Source organism: Enhydra lutris, unplaced genomic scaffold, assembly GCF_002288905.1.
Source record: "Enhydra lutris kenyoni isolate GAN:26980312 unplaced genomic scaffold, ASM228890v2 scaffoldscaffold28, whole genome shotgun sequence".
Lineage (NCBI taxonomy): Eukaryota > Metazoa > Chordata > Mammalia > Carnivora > Mustelidae > Enhydra > Enhydra lutris.
In genome coordinates, this window is record NW_019154112.1 from 22,996,247 (window position 1) to 23,018,799 (window position 22,553).

Below are 22,553 nucleotides of genomic sequence, written 5' to 3' on the forward strand. Positions count from 1 at the left end.
AATATGCAATGGAAAAAAAGACAGTCTTTTCAACAAATTGTGTTTGTAAAACAGGACAGCTACATGCAAAAGAATGAAACTGGACACTTTTTCATACCAACAAAAAATTAACTCAAAATGTATTAGTGACCGAAGTAGGAGACCTGAAGCCATTAAAAATTCTAGGCGAGAGCACAGGCAGTCATTTCTCTGACATCAACCATAGCAACATTTTTCTAGAAATGTTTCCTAAGACAAGGGAAACAAAAGCAAAAATAAACTATTGGGACTACAAAAAAAAAAAAAAAAAAAAAGCTTCTGCATAGCAAAAGCAAAAGAAACAATCAACAAAACTGAAAGACAACCTAAGGAATAGGAGAAGATATTTGAAAATGATATATCTGATAGGCTTTAGGATCCAAAATACATAAAGAACTTATACAACTCAACACCACCATCAAAAAATCCAATTAAAAATGGGCAGAAGACATACACAGACATTTCTCTGAAGAAGACATCCAGTTGGCCAACATCCACATGAAAAGATGCTCAACATCAGTCATCATCAGGCAAATGCAAATCAAAACCATAATGAGGTACTACCTCACACCTGTCAGAATGACTACAATCAAGACCACAAGAAACAAGCACTGGCCAGGACGTGAAGAAAAAGGAACCTTCATGCACTGTCAGTGGGAAGACAAAGTGGTACAACCACTGTGGAAAACAGTGTGGAGGTTCCTCAAAAAATTAAAAATAAAATTACCATATGATCCAGTAATTTCACTACTGGGTGTTTACCCAGAGAAAGTGAAAACACTAAGTGGAAAAGATAAATGCACCCCTATGTTTGCATTGCAGCATTATTTACAATAGCAAATTATGGAAGCAACCCCAAAGTCCACTGGTAGACGGATAAAGAAGAGGTGATACGGGGCACCTAGGGTGGCTCAGTGGGTTAAGTCTCTGCCTTCGGCTCTGGCCATATCTCAGGGTCCTGGGATTGAGCCCCCCATCAGGCTCTCTGCTCAGCAGGGAGCCTGCTTCCCCCTGCTTCTCTCTGCCTGACTCTCTGCCTACTTGTGATCTCTGTCAAATAAATAAATAAAATTTAAAAAAAAAAGCAGTGATTCTGTCTCTCTCTCTCTCTCTCTCTCTCTCACACACACACACACCCCAAAATAGTACTCAGCCATAAAAAAGAATGAAATCTTGCCATTTGCAACAGCATGGATGATCGAGAGGGTATAATGATAAGTGAAATAAGTCAGTCAGGGAAAAACAAAACACCACATGATTTCACTCATGTGAAATTTAAGAAACAAAACAAAGAAAAAAACAGACAATCCAAAAAACAGACTTAAATATAGTGAACAAACTGCTGGCTACCAGAGGAGAGTTGAGTGGAGGGAAATAGGTGATGGGTATTAAGAGTACACTTGTCATATGACCTCTGAGTAATGCATAGAATTATAAAATCACTATATTGCTCACCCAAAACTAATACAACACTGCACATTAATTGTACTGGATTTTAAAAAAAAAACAGAATGGAGAGAAAAATAAATACAAAATAATACAGCCCTTTTGGTTGGCAGGACCACTGCACTTGACCCACGAACTTGTCCTGTATATGGGTACCAGCTGAGAGTGGAGCTGAACTTCCTGCACCTGTGCAGAGTGGCCATCTTTCTCTAGCTCACATATGGGCTGGGCTGGGAAGGTACTATAGATTAATGTCATCATGAAGTTAATGTCATAGTCTCAGCTGTACCCTGTACCTCTCATTTTTCTGTTGGTTGGTTGTTAGTAGTTTTTTTTTTCCCTTGGTTTTGAAATCAGTTTCCCATCCTGCTCTGAACAATAGCTCTTCTAAAAAGTTAACACTCTCCACAAACCCTGCTCTTACCACTTCCTCCATTGTACTCAATAGATGACCTAGTTTCACTTTCTCCAAGGAAAAATGGTGATTACCAGGAAAATCTATTATTTTCTAGATCTACTCTTATTCCTTTTCCTCTCTTCTAAGAAAAAATGATGACTTTTCATTTTTGAAAAGGTAAATTTTCCCTATATACTCTGAATCACAGCAGCTCTTGCCTTCTTAGGAAATCTTATTTCATCAGTTATCCCCCATGGGCTATGTATCCATCCTTTTTCCTTTTTATTAGCTGTCTCATTTGTCTCATAAATATAAAGCAAAAATCCTTCCAATCTTTAAAAACATAGTAATAAATGTCATGTAGTAGGTTATAAAAATGCCTCAAATTCTCTTTTCACAAAAAAAAAAGGCAAAGTTCTTTTCCTCACCACTCCTTCTCAACTGGCCTTCTGACTTGGTTGGACCAGGAGGACACTAACAAAAATGATCCAAGAAGCAGTGGCTTGAAAGGCCCGAGTGCCTTGGAACTTACCAGCTTGCGCAGCACATAAGAGCACCAAGATGTGAAAGAGCCCAGGCTTTTCCAATGGAGGTTACAAGACCACATCTCAGCTAACAAGCTACCAGCCTGCCCAGCAGCCAATGGCAGACAAGTAGGTGAATCACAGCAAAGATTAGCTGACCCTGCCCCAAATAAGCAGAACCACCCACTTGAACAGAGCCAAATTGCCGATCTGCAGATACTTAAGCTAAATAAATGCTCGCTGTTTGAAAGCACTGCACTTTGGTATGGCTTGTTATGCAGCAAAAGCTGACTGATAAACACACACACACACACACACACACACACACACACACGTGCACCAAGACTTTTGTGGATCCTCTGTGTTCCTTAACTTCAGACCCATGTCGTCATCTTCTTAGTGACATCTGTACCATACAATCACGGTATTGATCTCCTTACTTCTGATAGCCAACAAACTTAAAGAGACTGCTCCCCAAAATCCCACCCTTTCATAATCCCCTCCTTTCAAATATGGGTGGAATCCCCGACTTGCTTCTAATAGAACCTGGCAAAGCTGAAGGCATTTTGCAGATGTAATTTAAGTCCTTGGTCAGATGACTTTAAGTTAATCAACAGACCATCCTGTGTAGGCAAGACCTAATTAAGTGAGCTGTTTAAAGAGGGTCAAAAGGTTAGAGATTTCAGTAGCAGAAATTTTCTTTCTCTGCTGCCAACTTTAAGAAATAAGCTGCCATGAATTCTATAGCCTCAAGGAGAGGAAGTGAATTCTGTCAGTAACAGGAGGGAGCTTAGAAGCAGATCCTTTCTTGTGTAGGACCTCCAGATGAGGGTGCAACCTGACACCTTCACTTCAAACTCAGGAGGTTCTGAGCGAAGCACCAGTTCAGCTGGGCATAGACCTCTGATCTACAGAAACCTAAAAAAAATAAATAGGCATTTAAAGCCACTGAATTTATGATCATCTGTTGTGCAGCAATAGAAAACTAATACACTTCCTACTGACCTCTTAACAGCTCTTACTCCCTACTTAGTCTTCCACAGTAACTGTTATCACCAATGTCTACAGTGATTTATATTTTCCTAAGCCCAACAGGCACTTGAATGCCTTATCTTTTCTGATTTCTCCATAGAATCCGACTTCCAATCCCTCCCTCCTTTTTAAAAAGGTTTTATCTGTGGGTTCTGTTTTATCACTATCTCCTACTTTATTTCCTATCTTCTGACGAGTCCTTTTCACATTCCTTGTCTTTTCCACCCTCCTCTTACATGTTGGTACTTCCCTGGCCATTCACACTGTCTGAAATGCCCAGGCCCTAGTTACCCATCAAGAAAACTTGTACTCATTGCTCACATTTCAGCTAATTACAGTGTGACCCTTCCTGATGGTCTGGGCTGATCTAGGCATCCTCCCCCTGAACTTCCCCTTGTTCTTAGAACATGTTCCCTTTCATGGTCAATGTTTTCAGGTGCATCTTTTTCAAGTTCCTTAAAGGCAGGTAGTATGTTTTTTATAGTTAATTCCCTTACTCTCCAGTACGGAGAGTAATATTACTGTCATGCAGGAATGAAGAAATGGTGTTTAGTGGATATAGGAACAAAAGGACAGAATTCAGGGACATAATGTCTCCTTAAAGCCAGCTTCATCATCTCCCTCAGTGACTGTGCCCTCTTGTTCTGGCCTAGACTCTAGATAGTGAAGATAAGCAGGAGAAGGGGACAGTGACACTGATATCCATTGAGTCTTTACCTCGCCAACAACAACAAAATTGAGTTCTGACATCAACAAATCAGGAGAACCTCCTGTTAAAAGTTTCCATCAGCTTTCTGCGGGAATTGTCAAAGCAGCTTGATTTTCCACAAATGTACTTCCTCTGTCTTATGGGCTAATGGCAAAATTGATTCCTCACCCAGAGGAAACAACATGCTACCACTGAAGGATCTCAGGGATACTGCCAGCATCAGAGAAGATTGAAGGCTGGAGGTATAAGGAAGGTTTCTACATCTAACATCCTATCCAAATAATTTGTTGTAATTTATTTTCCATGGATCCATAAAGTCTAGGTACTTAATAAATATGCATGCTAGTTTCCTAATTTCCCACACTTTCATGTAAGAACATCCTTTATTTAACTCCAGCCAGTTTTTCTGACCTCATTTTCCATGTCTTCTCTGTTCTTACACCTAAGCTACATTTCGCCTGGGTGGCTTAGTTGGCTAAGCCTCTGCCTTTGGCTTGGGTCATGATCTCAGGGTCCTGGGATTGAGCCCAATGTTGGGCTCCCCACTCAGTGGGGAATCTGCTGGTCCCTCTGCCCTAACCCTTGCTTATTTATCTCTCTCTCTGAGATAAATAAAATCTTTATAATTGTTTTATATAAAACCTCTCCCTCCTCACAAGTTCCTTCTCCTTGTACCCCAAAACATGCTATCATCTCAAACTTCTTAAATACAGTAAATCATCTGTTGAGAACCTACCATGATCCAGGCAGTCTTCTAGGCACATTCTGTATATTACTATCTCATTTAATCCTCACAAAAAAGGTTGATATCATTACCTCATTTTACAAATGAGGAAACTAAGGTTTATAATTTCAAGTAACTACCCAGAGAAGCCAGTATGTTACTTGTGTCATTCCTGCTTTCCCAAAACATCTCTCTGGTGCATGGGCTCCCTTCCTTACCACCCATCCATTTCTCAACCTCATTTTTGTCCCTATCACCGCACTCACACTGTTTCCCTTCAGGTCAACAAATGACCTTCTAATTCTGAAATTTAATGGGCTCTAAAGGTCCTACTTTATTTGATCTTGTTTTATGTTTTATTTTTCCTTATATTTATAAGATTTTATAGTATTTTTATTTACTTGACCTTGTTTATAGACTATTCTTTTTGTTGAATGTCCCTCCAGCTTTCAGTGCATGAAACCCCTCCCTCCAACTTCCTTGGACCCCTCTCAGTCTCTGTCATGGGTTCTATTCTTTCATAGGCCCTTTATATTTTGCTATTTCCTGGCCTATACCTCCCTTCTTCTTGTTCTACATTCTTTCCATGAATAAATATCTCCACTCTCATCAGCTTATGTAGAAATATCTCCAGTATCCCAGCCCTACCCTGTGTTCTAGACTCATACTTCCAGCTCCTTCCTAGAGAACATCATGCTGTGTCATCAAGGCATCTCAAACTTTAGATCAGATGTCTTATCTCTTCCTACCAATACCTGAAACCTGTTATTTTTCCCTCAATTGATGATATCAACATTCTTCCAATTTCCCTAGTGAGAAATTTCATCCATCCTTGACTTTTCCCCTATAAGTCAATGAATAAATCCAGCTAAATCTACCTTGTAAGTTCTTCTTTTTATTCCCACTCTCATTGCCTGAGCTACAGGCTTTACCATAGGTCTTCCAGCCAAATCACTCCGTGTTCATAGGTGTATATTCACCTCTCTTTTAACTCTAATGTTATCCCTAAGTAAGACAGTATTAGACCTTTACATCAACATTCAAGATGCCAATACTCAAAAACATTACTCTTTCTTTCTGAATTTTTATTGAGAGGATTTTGATTCAACTGCTTATTTTATATATAACATTTTAACTTTTAACCTACACTTCAAATGTTTTAACTGTTTAGTGTTTTTTTGACATAATGCACTTTTATTTAACATGCTACTTCAATGAAAGTATTTGGAGCATAACCATATTCAACCCAATATTCATATTGACTACATTCATGATAATATAGTAAATACTACAGAGAACAAAATGTTTAATAGAAATGGATTTACCATAGACTTCATCTCTAAAGACTTTACAATCTGCTAGGGGAGATAAGGCATGTATGTAAATAGTTATACTACATGCTGAAATAGGAGAATTGTTACAAAAGATGGACAGAAAAAAAGCTATCAGAAGCACATTGAGGAATAGTTTATTTTGACTCAGAGAACAAAACCTGACTTCATAAAGGAGTCAGTGTCTGGGCAAAGACTTCAAAGATGTGAACTCTTAAATATTTATTCCTTTTACACACCTTATTGAACCTCACCTATATGCAAGACACTCTACTAAGTGCTGGAGACACAGAAATAAATGGGACACATCTTGACTTAAATTGCTCTCTAGTGAGGGAAAAAGGTAATCCATTATTACAACAGGGTAAAAAGGAGTTATGGAAATTTTCTAAAAAAGCTAAAAAACGATGTGGAAAATGGTACAGATGGAGAAGACCTACCTCCTCTTCAAAGGGAATGGCTCTAGAAAGAGGCACTACTTGAACTGAGTTCAGAGTATATTGAGTAGCCTATGAAGATGAGTCTGGGGAAGAAGCTTTATACACAGAGGAATCAAAGGCTCAGGGATGGAAAAGTATAAAGTATGCACCTTTGCTGTAGTTGAGAAGAACTGAAGAAGAGAGGTAGAAGGTGTGGTTAGAAAATGACATCTAGGCTAGTTTATGGAAAAGTTAAAAGCCAGAACAGGAACTGAAGGCATCTTTTAGAATAGCTTAATAAATTATTGCTGACTAATAGTGTTAATTTATGGACAGTTCTGTACATGGATTTATTTTTACCAGGCAGACCAGAAATTCACCTAATGACTATATTTCTGAGAGAAAAGTAGATGTTGTTGGCATCAAGTAATCCAATCAGGGATATTCTTTAGACTTATTGTTTCTATTACTCACTACATTAAAATTCTCAGAGTACCTTCTTTGGTTCTCTGGTCATTACTCTGGGGTTGACATTTGTGGTTAACAATTACCTTATTCTTATTTCCTCTTATTTTTATTTGATGATAGCCTACTATTCATTACTCAAATGGATTGTTATGGGAAATGCAAACAGGAACAATGGCTACTCCCAAACATTTCAAGATCTAGTATTCCCCCATTAGTGGTAACCATCATTTTTGGCCACTGCTAATGAATTAGATTGATCTTTGCCTTTTCATTGGCAGCCTTGATAACATCAGCTATAACCTGCTGCCATATAACTGTCTTTGGACAAAAGATTCCAAAGTGTGTGTTCAGGCTCTAGTTTACTTCTGTGTATTTGGTCACATTAAAACGAATTAAATGACCAACTTAGGGAAAGAAATCTAACAATTGGGGGGAAAAGTAAAGCAAAAATCCAAAAGTTGCTTCATTAAGAATGTTTGCTTTGTTTACTTACATTTGTTATTATCACACCTATAAGTTCTTCAAAGGGGCTCCATCAAATTACCCTCCCCTAACTTTGGAAACCCCCACATCTCCAACTTGGTTATTCCATCATCTTTCCTGAGGCAAGAAAGAAACGTTCAAGCCTATCACTGCTTACTGAGAATATGTTTAATTACATGATTAGAACATTTCCAACAACTGTCTGAGAATAAATTTTGAGAAGAAATAAATGTTTTAGTTCAGTAGACTGAGGTAGGAGTAACCCAGGGAGAGTCTTCTATCATCAAAAAGTAGCCTAAGGACCCTAGGCTTATAGGTGATAGAAATTAAGCATCAGGAAGTCAGTGAAGGTGGCAGAAATGAAAATAGAGTGGCACCCAAAATAAGACACGTCCTCTACAATTATGCATAGGTCCTAGCAGCACCAAAAGGCCAACTCACCAATAAAAATGTTCTCCCAACTACTTTGGGATGCTTACAAGTACCTGGTATAGCAGATCCTAAACAGGACATCTGGTACTGACACATGCTTTCTCAAGGAGAACTTTGCATCCACTGTCTACTCCCAAAGCCAGCCTCTGCATTCCTGACATTCTACCTATGCCTAGTCAAATCATTGTATAATTTCATCACAACAAATAGCCAACCAATGGGAAATCTTCCTATTTTTCCCTTCAAAATCCCTCCCTCTCCACTCCCTTTCTTTCCTGCCATCACAGAAATGGGTCTTTAATAGGCTCTCCAACATAAAGGAACTATTCAGTTTTGCTGCTAAGTTTTGGGGTAGGATATTCTACCCATTTCACTGAGGCAATACCTGCACTAGTGGCTTCCAGGACCACAACACATATTTTCCGAAGGACACACAGGCGAGAATTTTTTTTTTCTAAACACTCTTATTTCCTAGCATATCCTTTGACTACTTTTTCAGTAGTTTAAAAGTAATATGCCTGCGTCTAACATCCAACCAATGTCTTCCCACAGGATCTTTCTCGTATGTGCAGTATGCTTCTTGATGCAGCCAGCCAACCAAGCACTCTCTCCTAAGAAACTCCCAGTATCAATCTTCCAAGAATTGTTCAAAAGAGATAACATTCTCCCAGATCCACCCCAGCTGAACATCTTACATCTTCTCTTCAGCCAATTCACAGTACAATTATATAATCTTTTTTGTCTTATGAATTTATTATCTATATTTACTCTGTGATGATTTATGATCTTGGGATTTGGGTTTTTTAATACCTTTTTCTTTGAGAGCTTTGCATGCCTCAAACAGGAAGGCCTTTGCGGACAGCCTAGGATAAAGAGTATGTAAACATTTTTTTTTTCTTATGACAAGAAGAAAAACCTACCTGCCCGTGCTTTTGCTGAGAGGCAATCCCATGAGACATTTCAGGGTATGATGGGGCCTGGAGGTCTGCCCCTCGTGTTTTGGGACGTACCACATCAGAAACCAGACTGGAGGAAATTGCTAGAGATTTGGGCCGAGAAGCTGTAGTGCTCATCCCCCCAGGGGGGCCTTGTTCACCTTTTCCACTTGTAGCTTCATCTTCCCCTTCTGAGTCCACAATAAAGACATATTCAGCTTTGAAGAGGTCACTTTGCTGCATTCCTTGAAGTTTGTTTGCTTTAATTCCCCTTGCTTGCAAAACCTTTTCACTGCCCTCTGAAGGATAAATCAATGTCCCTTGGTTTCTCTCCTGTTGGCTCCTGGCATTCAAGGTCAAGTACTCATTGGACTCAGACTGCAATTAATGTAGAGACATAAAAGCATTGACATTGGTTTGACAATGGCTTCCTTTTTGCATGTACACGTAAAAGTTTAACCTGCTTATAATCTCCAAGGACAAGAATTATTTAAAATATATTTAAAAATCAGGTTGGTTTAGGAGAGATTGGGTTGAAGTTAATGGTTTACTTTTACCAGCCCACTTATTTGTCCTGGTTCAAGCCCAAACAATTTAGGGCTCAGAATCAACATCAAGTAAACCTGCTTTCAAATAAATCATGACACATTTTCTTAAAAAGAGATAGAGACAGCAGTGTTTCCCATGAAGACATTCGTGAGACAAACAGGGGTTGACCAAGGGTTTAATTATTGGTCAAGCAAAACCTATATATCCTATATATGCCAGGAGAGAAAGGAAACCCTATTGAAAGTTTCTAAAATAAAACAAATCTCTCTAAAAGTCTGAGAGGAAAACTAAAATTGTGACCAAAAATATAGATATTCAGACAAAACCATCCAAACTAATTGAAAAGAACTCAAGAATAAGATGCCAAGAAAACAAGTAGATATTTTTAGTACAAGGAATTTTTCACTGCTATTTTATTTTGTAATTCTTAATCTTTTCCCATTCAATTTTCTATGAGTAAATAGAGGATTTACAGGACCAGAGTAAGACAGCTATATCAAGCTATCAAACATCTTTTTCTAAAATGAGAGCAGCAGTGTACACTAAGATTGTGTTTAAAAGAGTCAGTGTTTATTTTTCTGGTTTTGATAACCATGCTGTGGTTACTATATTTTTCTTTGAACATTTCTTTAGGCCTAAAATTACTTCAGAATAAAAAATTTAAAAAGACACTAACTAAAATAAACTGAATTTCAACCATGATGATAAATTTAACATGTGCTCTTATGTGCATGCATGTTGTGTGTATGAAAATAGAAGTCAAACCATTGATTATATATAACTAATCTAAGGACGTTATTTTATATGCCCATTGCACATTTTTCAGCTGATGATGATTTAGTTGAGATAAAACACAAATGGCCTCTCATTAGGATTTCTTGGACAATGGTCATTTCACATTTAAATTACAATTCTATACAGTAACAAAAACCCAAACTGGAAAGAAGTTTAAATTAAAAATAACAGGATTCAAAGACAGATTGCTTATTATAAAAAATAACTATAATTAAAAGGTGGCAAAAATTGAACTAGTTTTTGAAAACATTATTAATGATCTAAAACAACTTCCCCTGTGCTATTCCTTATATTCCACATATGAGTGAAACCTTATGATAATTGTTTTTCTCTGCTTGACTTTGAAAAAAATTTTCTGCACAGGTTTGTCCATTCTCTCCAATTTGCTTATTAAATCAATGGTTTATATCAGAAAAAAATAAAATACAATGACTCCCTTCCCCCATAGTCCATCACTGTCTATTCTTTTACTCTAATGTATTTTTATAGCTTTATCACTGAAACTTTATTATATACTTTTCATTTTTTTTATTGTATGCCTTCCCAAGAATGACTTATATGAGTTGACTTTATTCATTCAGAACACAGCACCAAGCACATAGTATATTCAGTCCGTAGTGGTTGAATACATAAATGATCAAGGGAGAATTTATCCTGTTCTATTATAACATTGAACTATTTAAAAAATAGGAAGAAAAATCTTGGCTATTTTAAATATGTGGTTGTGTGTGATCATTGCAATCAAAATAAATATCAACATCTTAGGAAGCTCTGGAGGTTTGCAACCAAGAGGAATTCATACATGCACAGCTCATTCATACTCGTAGCACCTATACAAAGGATCCCATAAATACATCACATAGAGTTGAGCACTGTTAGACAAGTTTCCCAGAAATTCCTATAGTAGCATTTAAGATCTCCCTGAAATAATTCAACCTTCATATTCTTTGAAATAAGGTGGTAGTATTGAAAATCTCAGATCACAGATATATTACAACTTTCTGGATAAGATATTTTCATACAGATAAGGTGAATCAGATTATTTTACCCCCTTTTAGTGGTTCAAGAATACCACAAAATCCCCCAGTCATCTTTTACTCATAATAAGATAATATTAAAAGACATTCTAAAGAGAAAGTTTTTTTTCCCCAAAATGTCATTATTCTAACACAAGTCATATTCAGGGTTTTTTAAAGTTCGTTTTAATTTTATTGCCAGTCTTGGTCTCATTTTAGATAAGCATAGTCAGCATATAAATATAATTTTACAACCAATTTTGTCTCTTACTGTTATAAAGTTAACATTTTCCATGGAATTACATAATCATTATAATTATAACTTTGTGAAAATGGTGTATTATTACACTCTCAACTTTTTTCTGATTATTAGCTAGTAAGCTATTTTTATTTTTCCCTGTTTTCCTACAGAACATTTTTGCTTTTGTACCATTCTTGGAATACATTTTCAAGAGTTAGATTATTGAAAGATTATGAACAGTTTTATGATCATGCATAAGGGTTTTCCACCAAAATTGTACAAATTCACAATGCTAGCAGCAAAGTGTGAGCACACCAGTATCTTCACAACTGCCCCAGCACTGGATATTGCACTTTTTAAATTTTGCTAAGTTATTGCATGTAAAACAATAATGCCTCATTGTTTTATCTTTATTTTCTGTCAAGAAACTGACAGAAATTCAAACTTGTCCAAAAATTTCATTTTTATTATTTTAGGACATATTTGGGAGAAGAGCAAGTGCCCAGAGGCAGAATGTGTCACGTGAATAGCAAAGAATAGGATGTCAACTCAGGAGAGTTGAGAGTAGTATATTGGAGAGAAGTACAGTACGATAATGTTTCGGTTTCTATTATACGGTTATATTTTTAGTCAACCTTGGATTTCACAGTCATCTCACTTTATGCAAGGGAAATAAACATTCATACAAATTTCCAAGTCATTCTTATGGACAATTTAATGCTTAATATAAAATTGCTTAATATAAAGAAAGAACAAAAATAATCCTACCCTATTTACAGTTTCTGGATTCTTATCACTTGGTTCCTCGGGAATTTTAACAAGGAATTTAGAGGTGTCAGCCAACTTTGAGTGGGTTGGTAGTCTTCTGACAGTAGGGACAAATGTGAAGATCAGAGGTTTGGCTTCAGAATCACCAGAAGAGACCTAAGAGACATGTAATAAATTAGACTCTCAGTCTTGTTAGAGGTTTATCTTGACTTTATTTTCTAATTACCATGATATTTACTTCATTTATTTTGAGAAGTTGACTCTTATCCTGTGATCATGTGTATGGTTGCCAAAGAAAACAGCTGTAAAAATAGTGAGCATGGACCAGATTCCTTTTTTAAATTATTCCATTTATCAGAGAAAGCAATACAACCCAAGAAACAGCCTATTGTAGGGGATGGCAGCAAAACAGTGGATTGGCTAGTTGATCTCTTGGAACATTACAAGGCACCTGTACCTCCCCGTAGGGTCATCACAAACACAGCATCTATCCTGTTTCAAAATCAACTTTTATTCATTTAACTCTGGGTTAGCATGTTCAATCTGACTCATAATCACCAAGCAATGTAATCGGATAGACTTGAACATGTAGGTAGACTGGGGGTAGGGATCAGGAGAGAAGGAAAGCAAAACAGGGTCCTGGAGGAAGCAGGCAAAATAAGTTAAGGGAACATATGGTCACATTTGAGTCCAGAGAAAATTAACTAAGATACAGGAAAGCTCATGAATGTGGTGTACCGGGGAGCAGAAAGGTGGTATAATCAACATTGATGATAAAATCAGCCCCATCTCGTCAGAGTAACACTGCCCCTCTGCCACCTGCATGCCTCAGTCTCAAGAAATATGATACACCTGGCAAGACCCTTACTGTCCTCTCCCTTTAAGCCATGAACCCCTCTATGCCTTGAAACCCTCAGATTTCACCTTGGCATTCCTTTTAAACCCAGCGATGTCAGCCCCTGTGAAAAAACCCAGACCTCAGTCATCTCACAATCCCTTTGTGCTATACATACCCGTTGTTCTTTTCCCATCTGTGGCCTGCTCCAACTCTTGAAGCCTTTCCACCACACACTTTCTGGTATCCAGTCGGCCACCACAAAATCCCCCATGTCCCAAACCTCTTCTCTAACTTCTCTAACTAGCTCTAACCAAACTATGGCTTTTTCTAAAGGGCTTTGTCTCTAAGAAGCCACCTCAGTGGAAACTGTTTTCTCTCACACTGGGCCTAGAACTACAAGTGTGTCCTCCTCACTTCCCTGTACTGCTTCCAGACTATTCCTCTTTCCTTTTACCTAGAAACTTGCAGATTTGAATCTCCTGTCAGTAGTCTATATTCTTCACTGCCATCTCCCCACAACCAAAGGAAGCCCTTCTTTCTTTGAAGATTTAGTTCCTGGCTCAGTTCCACTCTTTTTAACATTATGCTTTGTGCAATACTCAACATCATAGACCGTAGGTAATTTTCCTCATCTTGTGTTGCCCTGGCCTCTACTCCTTCCTGATTTTCAAATCCCTAGCCTCAACCAGTACCTACAACCCCTCTATAATGTCACATTTTCCATTCTCTGGCTGCCACTTCTTTTCTTTCCATACCTCCTTCTCATACTCCAACTCCAACATTTCTTAGATCTCACCAGAATAAAAATCTACAGATCCCACCAACATTATATTATCCCATATTTCTTCTTTTTAACCAACCTCAATGATTGCATTCACCACAGTTACCCCCCATGCACACTCCTCAAATGCTTTCCCCTCTCTCACATCATCCCCTCCCAACTGGGTAAATCACCATTCTCACTAAATCTAACCTCCTACTCTACTCCTGCACCACAACAGTATGTGATTGGAGGAAATCACACAAACTATGCTTACTGGTTTCACTTCAAATTTATGACTCAGCCCAAGCAGTCCCTTCAATGCTGCTCTATAAACATACACTAGCTATTTGGCCCATTTACTCTCCCACTTGCCTAGAAAACTCACATCCTCTCCAACATCTTCTTCCATGGTCTTACTCTGAGCTGATAAGTTTGTTTCTCATTTCACTGAGATAACTGAAGCAATCAGAAAAGAATTACCAAGGTTCCCATCACCACATCTACTCACCCACCCGCATCTTTGTTCTCTCATGTGGCCTGAAGTCCTGCCATTATGTCCCTAGTAAAATCAACTCTCACTTGAATATTTTGCTTTCTACTAACTTTTATTTATTCAACAAGGTGTCATTAAATGCCTACTAAATGCTAAGGCACCACTTTAAGTGTTGGCGATATAATGGTGAGCAAAAATCTTTATACTAATGGAATTTATATCGCAGAGGAGGAAGTAGTAAACAAAATAAATATGTAAAATATTTAGTACTTATATAGTTATAAGCTATGAAGCCTAGCTTTAAGGCTATTGCAATGACCCATGGTAGAGAAATGGTAGGTTGAACTTGGGTTGCTATGGTAACCATGATAAGAAGTGTTAAGATTCTAGCTATATTTTAGTTATTTATTTTTTAAGGTTTTATTTATTTATTTTTGCAAGAGAGAAAGAACACGAGGGGGGAGGTGGGCAGAGGGAGAAGCAGACTCCCCCCTGAGCAGGGAACCCGATGCAGGACTCAATCATGACCTGAACCAAAAGCAGATGCTTAACTGACTGAGCCACACAGGCACCCAAGATTCTGGCTCTATTTTAAAGGAAAACAGAATTTGCTTAAAAACTAAATGTGGGATATAAGAGATAGATAAGAATCAAGATGAGTACAAAATTATTGACCTAAATAACTGTAAGAAATGAGCTTTTATTTAATAAAATGGGGAAATCAACAGGTGAAGCTAGTCTGAGAATAAAGATCAAATTTGATTTGCTAAATATAGATCCAAATGGAAATGTGGGAAGGGAGTCAAATTTAGAGGAGCGTCTGTGCTAAAGATGAAATTATTAGGGTTGTTAACTTATACATTGTATTTGAAACCACAAGACCAGATGAGCTCACCAAGGGCGCAAGCACAAACAAGAAAAGAAGAGGTCCAAGGCTGAACCCTCCCGACTTGTAACACAAGCGATCCAGTAGCAAAGGAAGAACTTGTAGAGGTGACATGGGATTTTAAGGAAAATAGAAAAGACTGAAATGTCACTGACATCAAAAGGAAAGATGTGTGACTATCAACCAAAGGATTACCAGGCTCTGCTGAAGAGCCAGGAATTTGTTGCAGTGAAGCCAATTTACTTGGCCTTTTGATATTCCTTCCAGGGATATTCAAACAGCCTCTCACAGGAACAGAGAAAGTCAACTATAGCACTTACAGAGCTGGTGTTTGGAAACTGGAAAGGAAATTGAGGAAATTGAGAGCCCTTGTGAGAGTAGAGCAAATGACCAAAATGGAGTGGAGTTTGGACAGATCCAAGAGAGGGGCCCTCAGATTCCAGGGACCAGTGGTCTCTGACACTCAGATAACAGATCTAATAGCATGTTGAGTGTCTGGAAGAATGGCTTGGTTTACAGTACAGTATGTGAAAATGTAAGATTTAGAGGTATGATAATTCTATGTGGTCTAGGCTTTGGCCTTGAGACTGACTATCTGGGAAGGAGAAAAAAAAAAAAAAAAAAACAGAAAAGACACCAAGCTTATGAAGCTCAAGCAACTATGAGAAAAGAAGGTTGACAAGGTCAGCCCAGGGAAAACAAAAGTCATGCTGGGTGACAGTGAGACTGGCCTGGAGAGAGAGACGGATAGCATGGGGGCACAATGTGAGCCTAGGGTCAGGAGGTAGCTGGAGCAAGCTTCCTGGGATGCTAGATTAGTAATGGGATATTTTCTTTGTGAGCATGTAATCAAACAAAGAGGACTGGATCTCCGTACGGGAGATTTCACCCAAGTTATAGGTCCAATGAACTAAATGTAGGCCACTTACTATATAGTAAAAGTTTTTGGTAACTAAAAAAATGAAAACAGCTATGCCTTCTAGAAATGATGCATATTCCTTAGAAATATCAAACATACAGGCAAACCCTTATGAGCTCTCATTTTTTAATATTCCCTTTTTGGTAAGATTTTATTTATTTATGAGAAAGAGAGTGAGAGAAAGAGCAGGGGGAGGAGCAGAAGGAAAGGGACAAACAGACCGCATGCTGAGCCCAATGCGGACTCCATCTCAGGAACCTGAGATCATGACCTAAGCACAAACCAATGGTCGGACACTTAACTGACTGCACCACTCAGGTGCCCCTAAGATTCTTTAATGCCCTTAAAGACAGCTGTCTTTATTTGCTCATTGCAGTCATGTCAAAATTCCCAGGTTGCTGCTAATCATGGGAAAGTAATAAATCAATGCTCTTTTTTGTGGTAAGAAACATTAGATCCCTTGTGAGATTTGGAAAGCCCATTAGTCTTATCAGCAATAACAATGTAACACACTTATTGGATAGATTATTTCCTAGGAAGACCTTTTTACACGACTAATCTCATCAATATCAAGATAGATAGAGAGTGGTTTTAGCAACAAAAGCACTAGAGGTGGTTCAGATAATTCATCACAGAATTTCATGTGGGCAGGAGATAAAGACAGTCCTTTAGGAGTCAAAAGGTGAAATTGTGACCTTATCCCCAGGTTCTATAGGCCTGCTCCATCTCTCTCCATGATAATTACAAGTCTATCTTGGGTTCTATCCCAATGAAATTTAAATACTGATACATGAAAGGCTTCAGTATAAGTGCCCCAGGGGTCTGAAATACATATAACCATTATTAATAGGACATGGCTTTGCCTTCTAAAACACACACAATACCGAAAATTTACATCTTCTATGACCTTGTGCAATTTGAATAATGCAATGCTACCTAAATCTCTAAAAAACAAATAGATTGCCATCACTGACACCCAATAAACTACAGACTTTTTAAAGGGTAATAGCTATAATTTCAGTGACTAAAAGGGAAACAAAATATAAATGAAAACTGATGATTCAGTGCATAAGGTGCACTTTCCACCCAATGCCCTCAAAGGAATTTCAAAGCATAACCACATGTGGACAATGAAAGCAACAGAAAAGTAAAATTATTTCTTTCTACATTATTGTCATATTTTCCTACAAACACATCCATATCCGACAAAAAATGTCTTCCCCGGTGGAGGAGAACAATTTTTTTTTTTTTTTTTAATTTTAGTTGAACCCACGCATGATGTCATTCAAGAATAACATAAAAGGGAAAATCTAATAGGACTAAAGACGTATTCATCTTCCTGGGTTACCGTTGGAGAAAAAGATCAGGGATAAATTCCTGTCTGAACACATATCCTCAGAAACACCACCACAAAAGTGGTATCCACTTTTAAGCTGGGAGTACAGTGTTAGCACAGGGCTCTTTTCATCGTTACCTAGCATCCTCTTATCTAACCAAGGAGGTACTGATTTCTTTTCTTTTCTTTTCTTTCTTTTTTTTTTTTTTTGGTACAGAATTCAGGTTGGAAAAGGATTTGAAATTATACTAGCTACACGATGCAACATTTAGATGAAGAGCCATGTGTTAGCCAGGGTAGACTGTTGAATCCCCTGTTCAGAAAAGAAGAAAAAAAAATTTTTTTTCTCTCTTTATTGCATACGGTAGCCAAGTTCCAGTGGAGCCCAGAAATGAATCGCTATGGTGATGAAAAATCATTTTCCACACAAAGCAGAAACAGATGCATGTTAATATCATTGCACTTGTTAAATGCCAGTTTAACACTTTCAAGTTGTCAATGCCATTTAAAAACACATCTTAGTTCCTATCCTTGGGAAACTAGTTTAATAACTGAAATTAGACCTGAGAGGATGAACATCTCGCCCTCACTACGGTTTCAAGCACTCAGAACTGTCTGAGACTGTCCCCCTCTCACTGGACAGCCGAATAATAACTGAAGAAATGGCGTTTCCCCGTGCCATGCAAGTTCACTGCTCTGTTGCTCGGTTTCTGGGCTGCAATGCCTTCCTGTCTTCTATTCCCCTAAAAGTTCTCTTCCTTCCTGTGGTGACACCCACACTCACAGATGGCCACTAGCCTCCTGTTAAGAAGAAGAGGCATGGCAGGGCGTCAGCTTCCACACTATGCCAAGGGCAGTCCCGAGCGTTTTGTGGGGTTGGCCAGAAAGCTGTTTGCTTTTATCTGCTCACCCTGCCACTAACTGCAGATAATAACATTTCATTTCGATATACAGGCAAATTTATCTCTCCTCAGGCAGCTCTCCCTCAAGCCCTCTTGCAGCAAACACCGAAGTGCACAGCCTTTAAAAGTTCTTGAAAGCATTAAGGAAAGACTTCCCTTTACCTGGGGTGTGGTCTGAATGCTCCCTGCTAGGACGCCCGAGTTCATTTGGAAGTAATTGTTCCCGCAGTCCCTCGGAAACCCCTGTTCTGGAAGCATTGATTCATCACATAAGGGAGTGAGCAAACCGATGACTGAGGTGGGAAGGGAGCCTCTCACTAAAACAACACACACTCACACAGAAAAAAGGAATTCTAAAAAGAGGTAAAGTGGCATCCTCCCTGATTTGAAGAATCCTGTCAGCTCCCAAGAGTAGGTTTATGTGTAGATAATTTTTAGATTTGGAACTTCATGAGAGGTCATGTTGACTGCTGAAATGAAGCCAGGAGAAGTAAAAGAAAAAAAAAAAAAGAAAGAAAGAAAGAAAGAAAAAAAAAAAGAAAGAAAGAAAGAAAGAAAGAAAAAAAACCCCACCTATACGTGTTTGCCCTCTTTTCTTGTCACGCATATATTCCAATTACATATTCTATGCAAAGAGAGAAGCCAGATTGTGTGGTGACGAGAAGCTGATTGAAAGGCCTGAGCATCTGCCAATCTCAGCAACCAGTTGGTCACACTCACTGAGAACACTGAGAGGTACAAACACATGCAAACACTGCGCCTAAATAAAGCCCTAGAAAACACACAGCGATCATTTCAAAAGATCAATAGTATTATCGGTCTTTGGCATGCAAATGCAGCAGGAACTCTGTAGTGACTGAAGTTTTGCTATTAATCACTTTAGCTCTAGATTGAAGCTTGGAGACAAATATTTGTTGAAACAAAATTCCCTTCTGAGGCTTCCTGGAAGACAGTGAGCGTCCTGACTGCAGACGAACCAACCTCAAAACCTCACATGTGAAACTGACTTGCGTCTTCAAGCTTTTGGGATTTCTACTTTTTTTAAGTATTGACTTTTCTCCAAATCTGTAATATCTAGATTTGTGCTTTGGCAAAGAAAGATGTTGTGGCCCAAGGGTTGGTTATAGACCAAAGGCTATGGGAAGGAATGAAGATTTTACTTTGGGGACCTGGATTATACCTCTTAACATTTTCAACTTTATCAAAAGCCAGAATTTGTGGAAATATTACGAGTAAAATAATGCTCAAAGTGATTCTACTAGCACACTGGCAAAAATTCTCCCAAACAACACAGCACTTTTTGACCTAGAAAATTCTCTAAATTTCTGAATAGAAGTGCTGTTACACCCCTAGGTAAATTATATGCCTTCCTCTAGGCTATGTATATTTATGCATACTCAAAAGAAAAGAAAATATAACATCTTCCTGCCCTCAGAGAGCTTACATTCCAATTGAGAATAGAAAACAGATTACAAATAACAGAAATGCAAAGCAAAAAAAAAAAAAAAAAAAAGAGAGAGAGAGAGAGAGACATTGAAGTTCTCAAACTTTATGCAGAAACTATAAACTACCTGGAGAGCTTGAGGAAATCTGCCCTTAGATTCTCCTTTTTTTTTTTTTTTTTTTTTTAAGATGTTATTTACTTACTTGTCAGAGAGAGAGAGGGCCAAAGCAAGTGGAGTGGCAGGCAGAGGGAGAAGCAGGCTCCCCACTGAGCAATGAGCCCAACACAGGTCTCCATCCCAGGATGCTGGGATCATGACCTGAGCTGAAGGTAGACAACTAACTGACTGAGCCACCAAGGCATCCCTGCCCTCAGATTCTGCATGTCCAGCAAGCTCCCTGCTCATGCCTGGCTGCTTGCCCATAGCACTTTGAGTAGCAAAGACCTGGGGGGTAATCGGAGGGACGTGAGATCACAGCTACATAGAGAAATTCAAGGAGAAAGCGGCACTGGTGCTGCACTTCAAAGGATCGGGGACTGGGGGCTTAGGAAAGTGGGACAGAATAACACTCCTTTCAAGCAGAGTTAAAGGCCTGAGTGAATGCACCTGTCCTAACAGCAGTATGCCATAAGAAGAGTCATAAAAGGCGAAAACCTAGAGATGATCATTCACTGGGGACACAAGGGGACCTCCCAAAGACAATCCTTTCACTTGTGAAATGTGGATATGAATAGTACTTATCTCACAGGGTTCTTGCAAGAATTACTGTGAAATCATGTAACCCCTAGAGGTCACATTCATCTTACACAGTCCTAGTGAGTGGCTCCCTACGAGGAAGCAGCAGCCTGGTCAGGCATCAATAGTTTGATCCGTTTGTTCCAAGTAGACTCTATGAAGCTCTTCTCCCATACCTCATTCTGTCCTCCCTCTGGTCTTTTCTCTCTCATATCCTTCCCCAACCAAAGCAATATTTATGCATGTTGGCAAGTCAACTTTGGAAGGGGAAATACTTTAGCCCCTATCTTTTGCCCTATTTGAACTCTTCCTTGAGTCATTTTACAACATGAAAACCAATTGAATTAATCCATTATTTTGTTATTTGGCTCTGTGTCTTACTGGCAACTTTTCTCGAATCATTTTCTTTCCCTGGCTTTATTAATAATTGTTGGTGTTGCAGACTATTTGTTGTATTGATAGAAGTAATAATTGTTAGTTTAAAAAAACATAATGGTCATGCATTATAACAGCATGCTTCAGCCATCTGGTTAGTAACTACATATAGCCTCAAAGAGCACATGTATTTAGGACAATTTCTATAGAAACCATCCTCATTTAAATAGAAAATGATGGCACCTGTTCAAAAACAGGCCCCAGTCCTGAATGATGAAAAGCAAGGAAGTTACTTACATAGGATAGAGAGGTGGGGAGGAAGAGTGTCCGTCCTCCAATTGCAAAGACTTTTCCTATCAGTAAGAACATCACCTAGGGTCTGCCCAAGACCCTGAAGCATTTAGAAACACAAACCATTTTTTCCACAGCTCGATGTAGGCATTTAGTCAGTTAGGCTAAGTGATCATGTAAACATACTTGTTTAGTTCTGCCTCTTTTTATATAAACACAAACTTTTTAATGCTCTCTCTCCCACCAAATAACACAAAATGCTCTGTTGAATAATCTTTTGCCAAGAGCAAATAAAATTTGTCAAACTTTGCAACAGACAAATACAATCCAAATTCTCTTTAAATTTTGGCATTATTGATGGCTGAAGTAGGACGTCTTTCACCTTCTTTCTAAACAGATATTACTGTAGTAACTTCTAGCCAAAAGACTCTTCAGATACTGCTTTTAAAATAAACAATAAAGAACAAATAGTCTCTCTTCTTGACATGGGAAGCAAATTTGAGAAAAAAAATAGATTAGCACACAAAAGTTTGCCAAGAAACATGTAATTAAACAGATCCAGCTGCCAAAACTATTCAATTACCCATTTGTCTGTTCCTATACCCTGTGCTTGATAACATAACGTACTAGAAATCCCATTCATTTATCTTCAGAAACATCTGTTGAGTACCAGGCACTACTCTAAGCTCTGAGAGACACAAAGACAAAGAAGATTTGGACTCTATTCCCAATATGCGTGACAGTTTCACGAAAGAGACACAAGTTACAAGGGTGGTGAGTGAAGTCAGAGGACAGTGCGAGGTGATGTGTGGAATACAGACCCCATGGGGAAGTGGTCTCGGGCCATTCCCGAGGAGACTGCACTCTTAGCTTCTGCATTCTTAGTTCCTGTTTCTGGTGACCAACACTGGGACACTTCTCATTTTGATTTAGTTTCTGGTTGGTGTGTTCCCTCTGAAAATGGGACTCACCAAGAGTTTGGATCCCTGTCTCTAGGGCAATAGGTGATTCCAGGGATCCAATCAGGGCCATCTCAATTCACAGTCTCAGAACTGAGTGTATTTTATTTAAAGTGAATTCTGACCTCTCATCAAAAATATGTGAGATTCCATCACAGCCTAAGTTTGGCTCCATCTTTACCAGGCATCTGTTTTGGCCTCATCTGTATTGCTTCTACTTCTGTTGCTTCTGCACTCATAGATTCTCTCCTCATTGAGGTTTATACTCCTAGTTAATAAGCTACTGGTACCCCTCCTTAGTTCAAATACACTAGAAGCTTCAAA

The 22,553-nt window shown here is 38.5% G+C and overlaps 1 protein-coding gene across 1 annotated transcript in view; it reads right to left on the bottom strand.

Annotated features, from left to right (window-relative positions):
* LOC111152487 (muscular LMNA interacting protein) overlaps positions 1–18,682 on the bottom strand; it is a 155,391-nt gene extending 136,709 nt beyond the window's left edge. The window contains exons 1-3 of the mRNA XM_022510962.1: positions 18,587–18,682; positions 12,288–12,443; positions 8,904–9,296 (exon numbers count right to left, since the gene is read on the bottom strand). Coding sequence (XP_022366670.1) covers positions 8,904–9,296; positions 12,288–12,443; positions 18,587–18,682 — 645 coding nt within the window. The remainder of the gene's footprint in view (positions 1–8,903; positions 9,297–12,287; positions 12,444–18,586) is intronic.
* Positions 18,683–22,553: the final 3,871 nt, after the last annotated feature.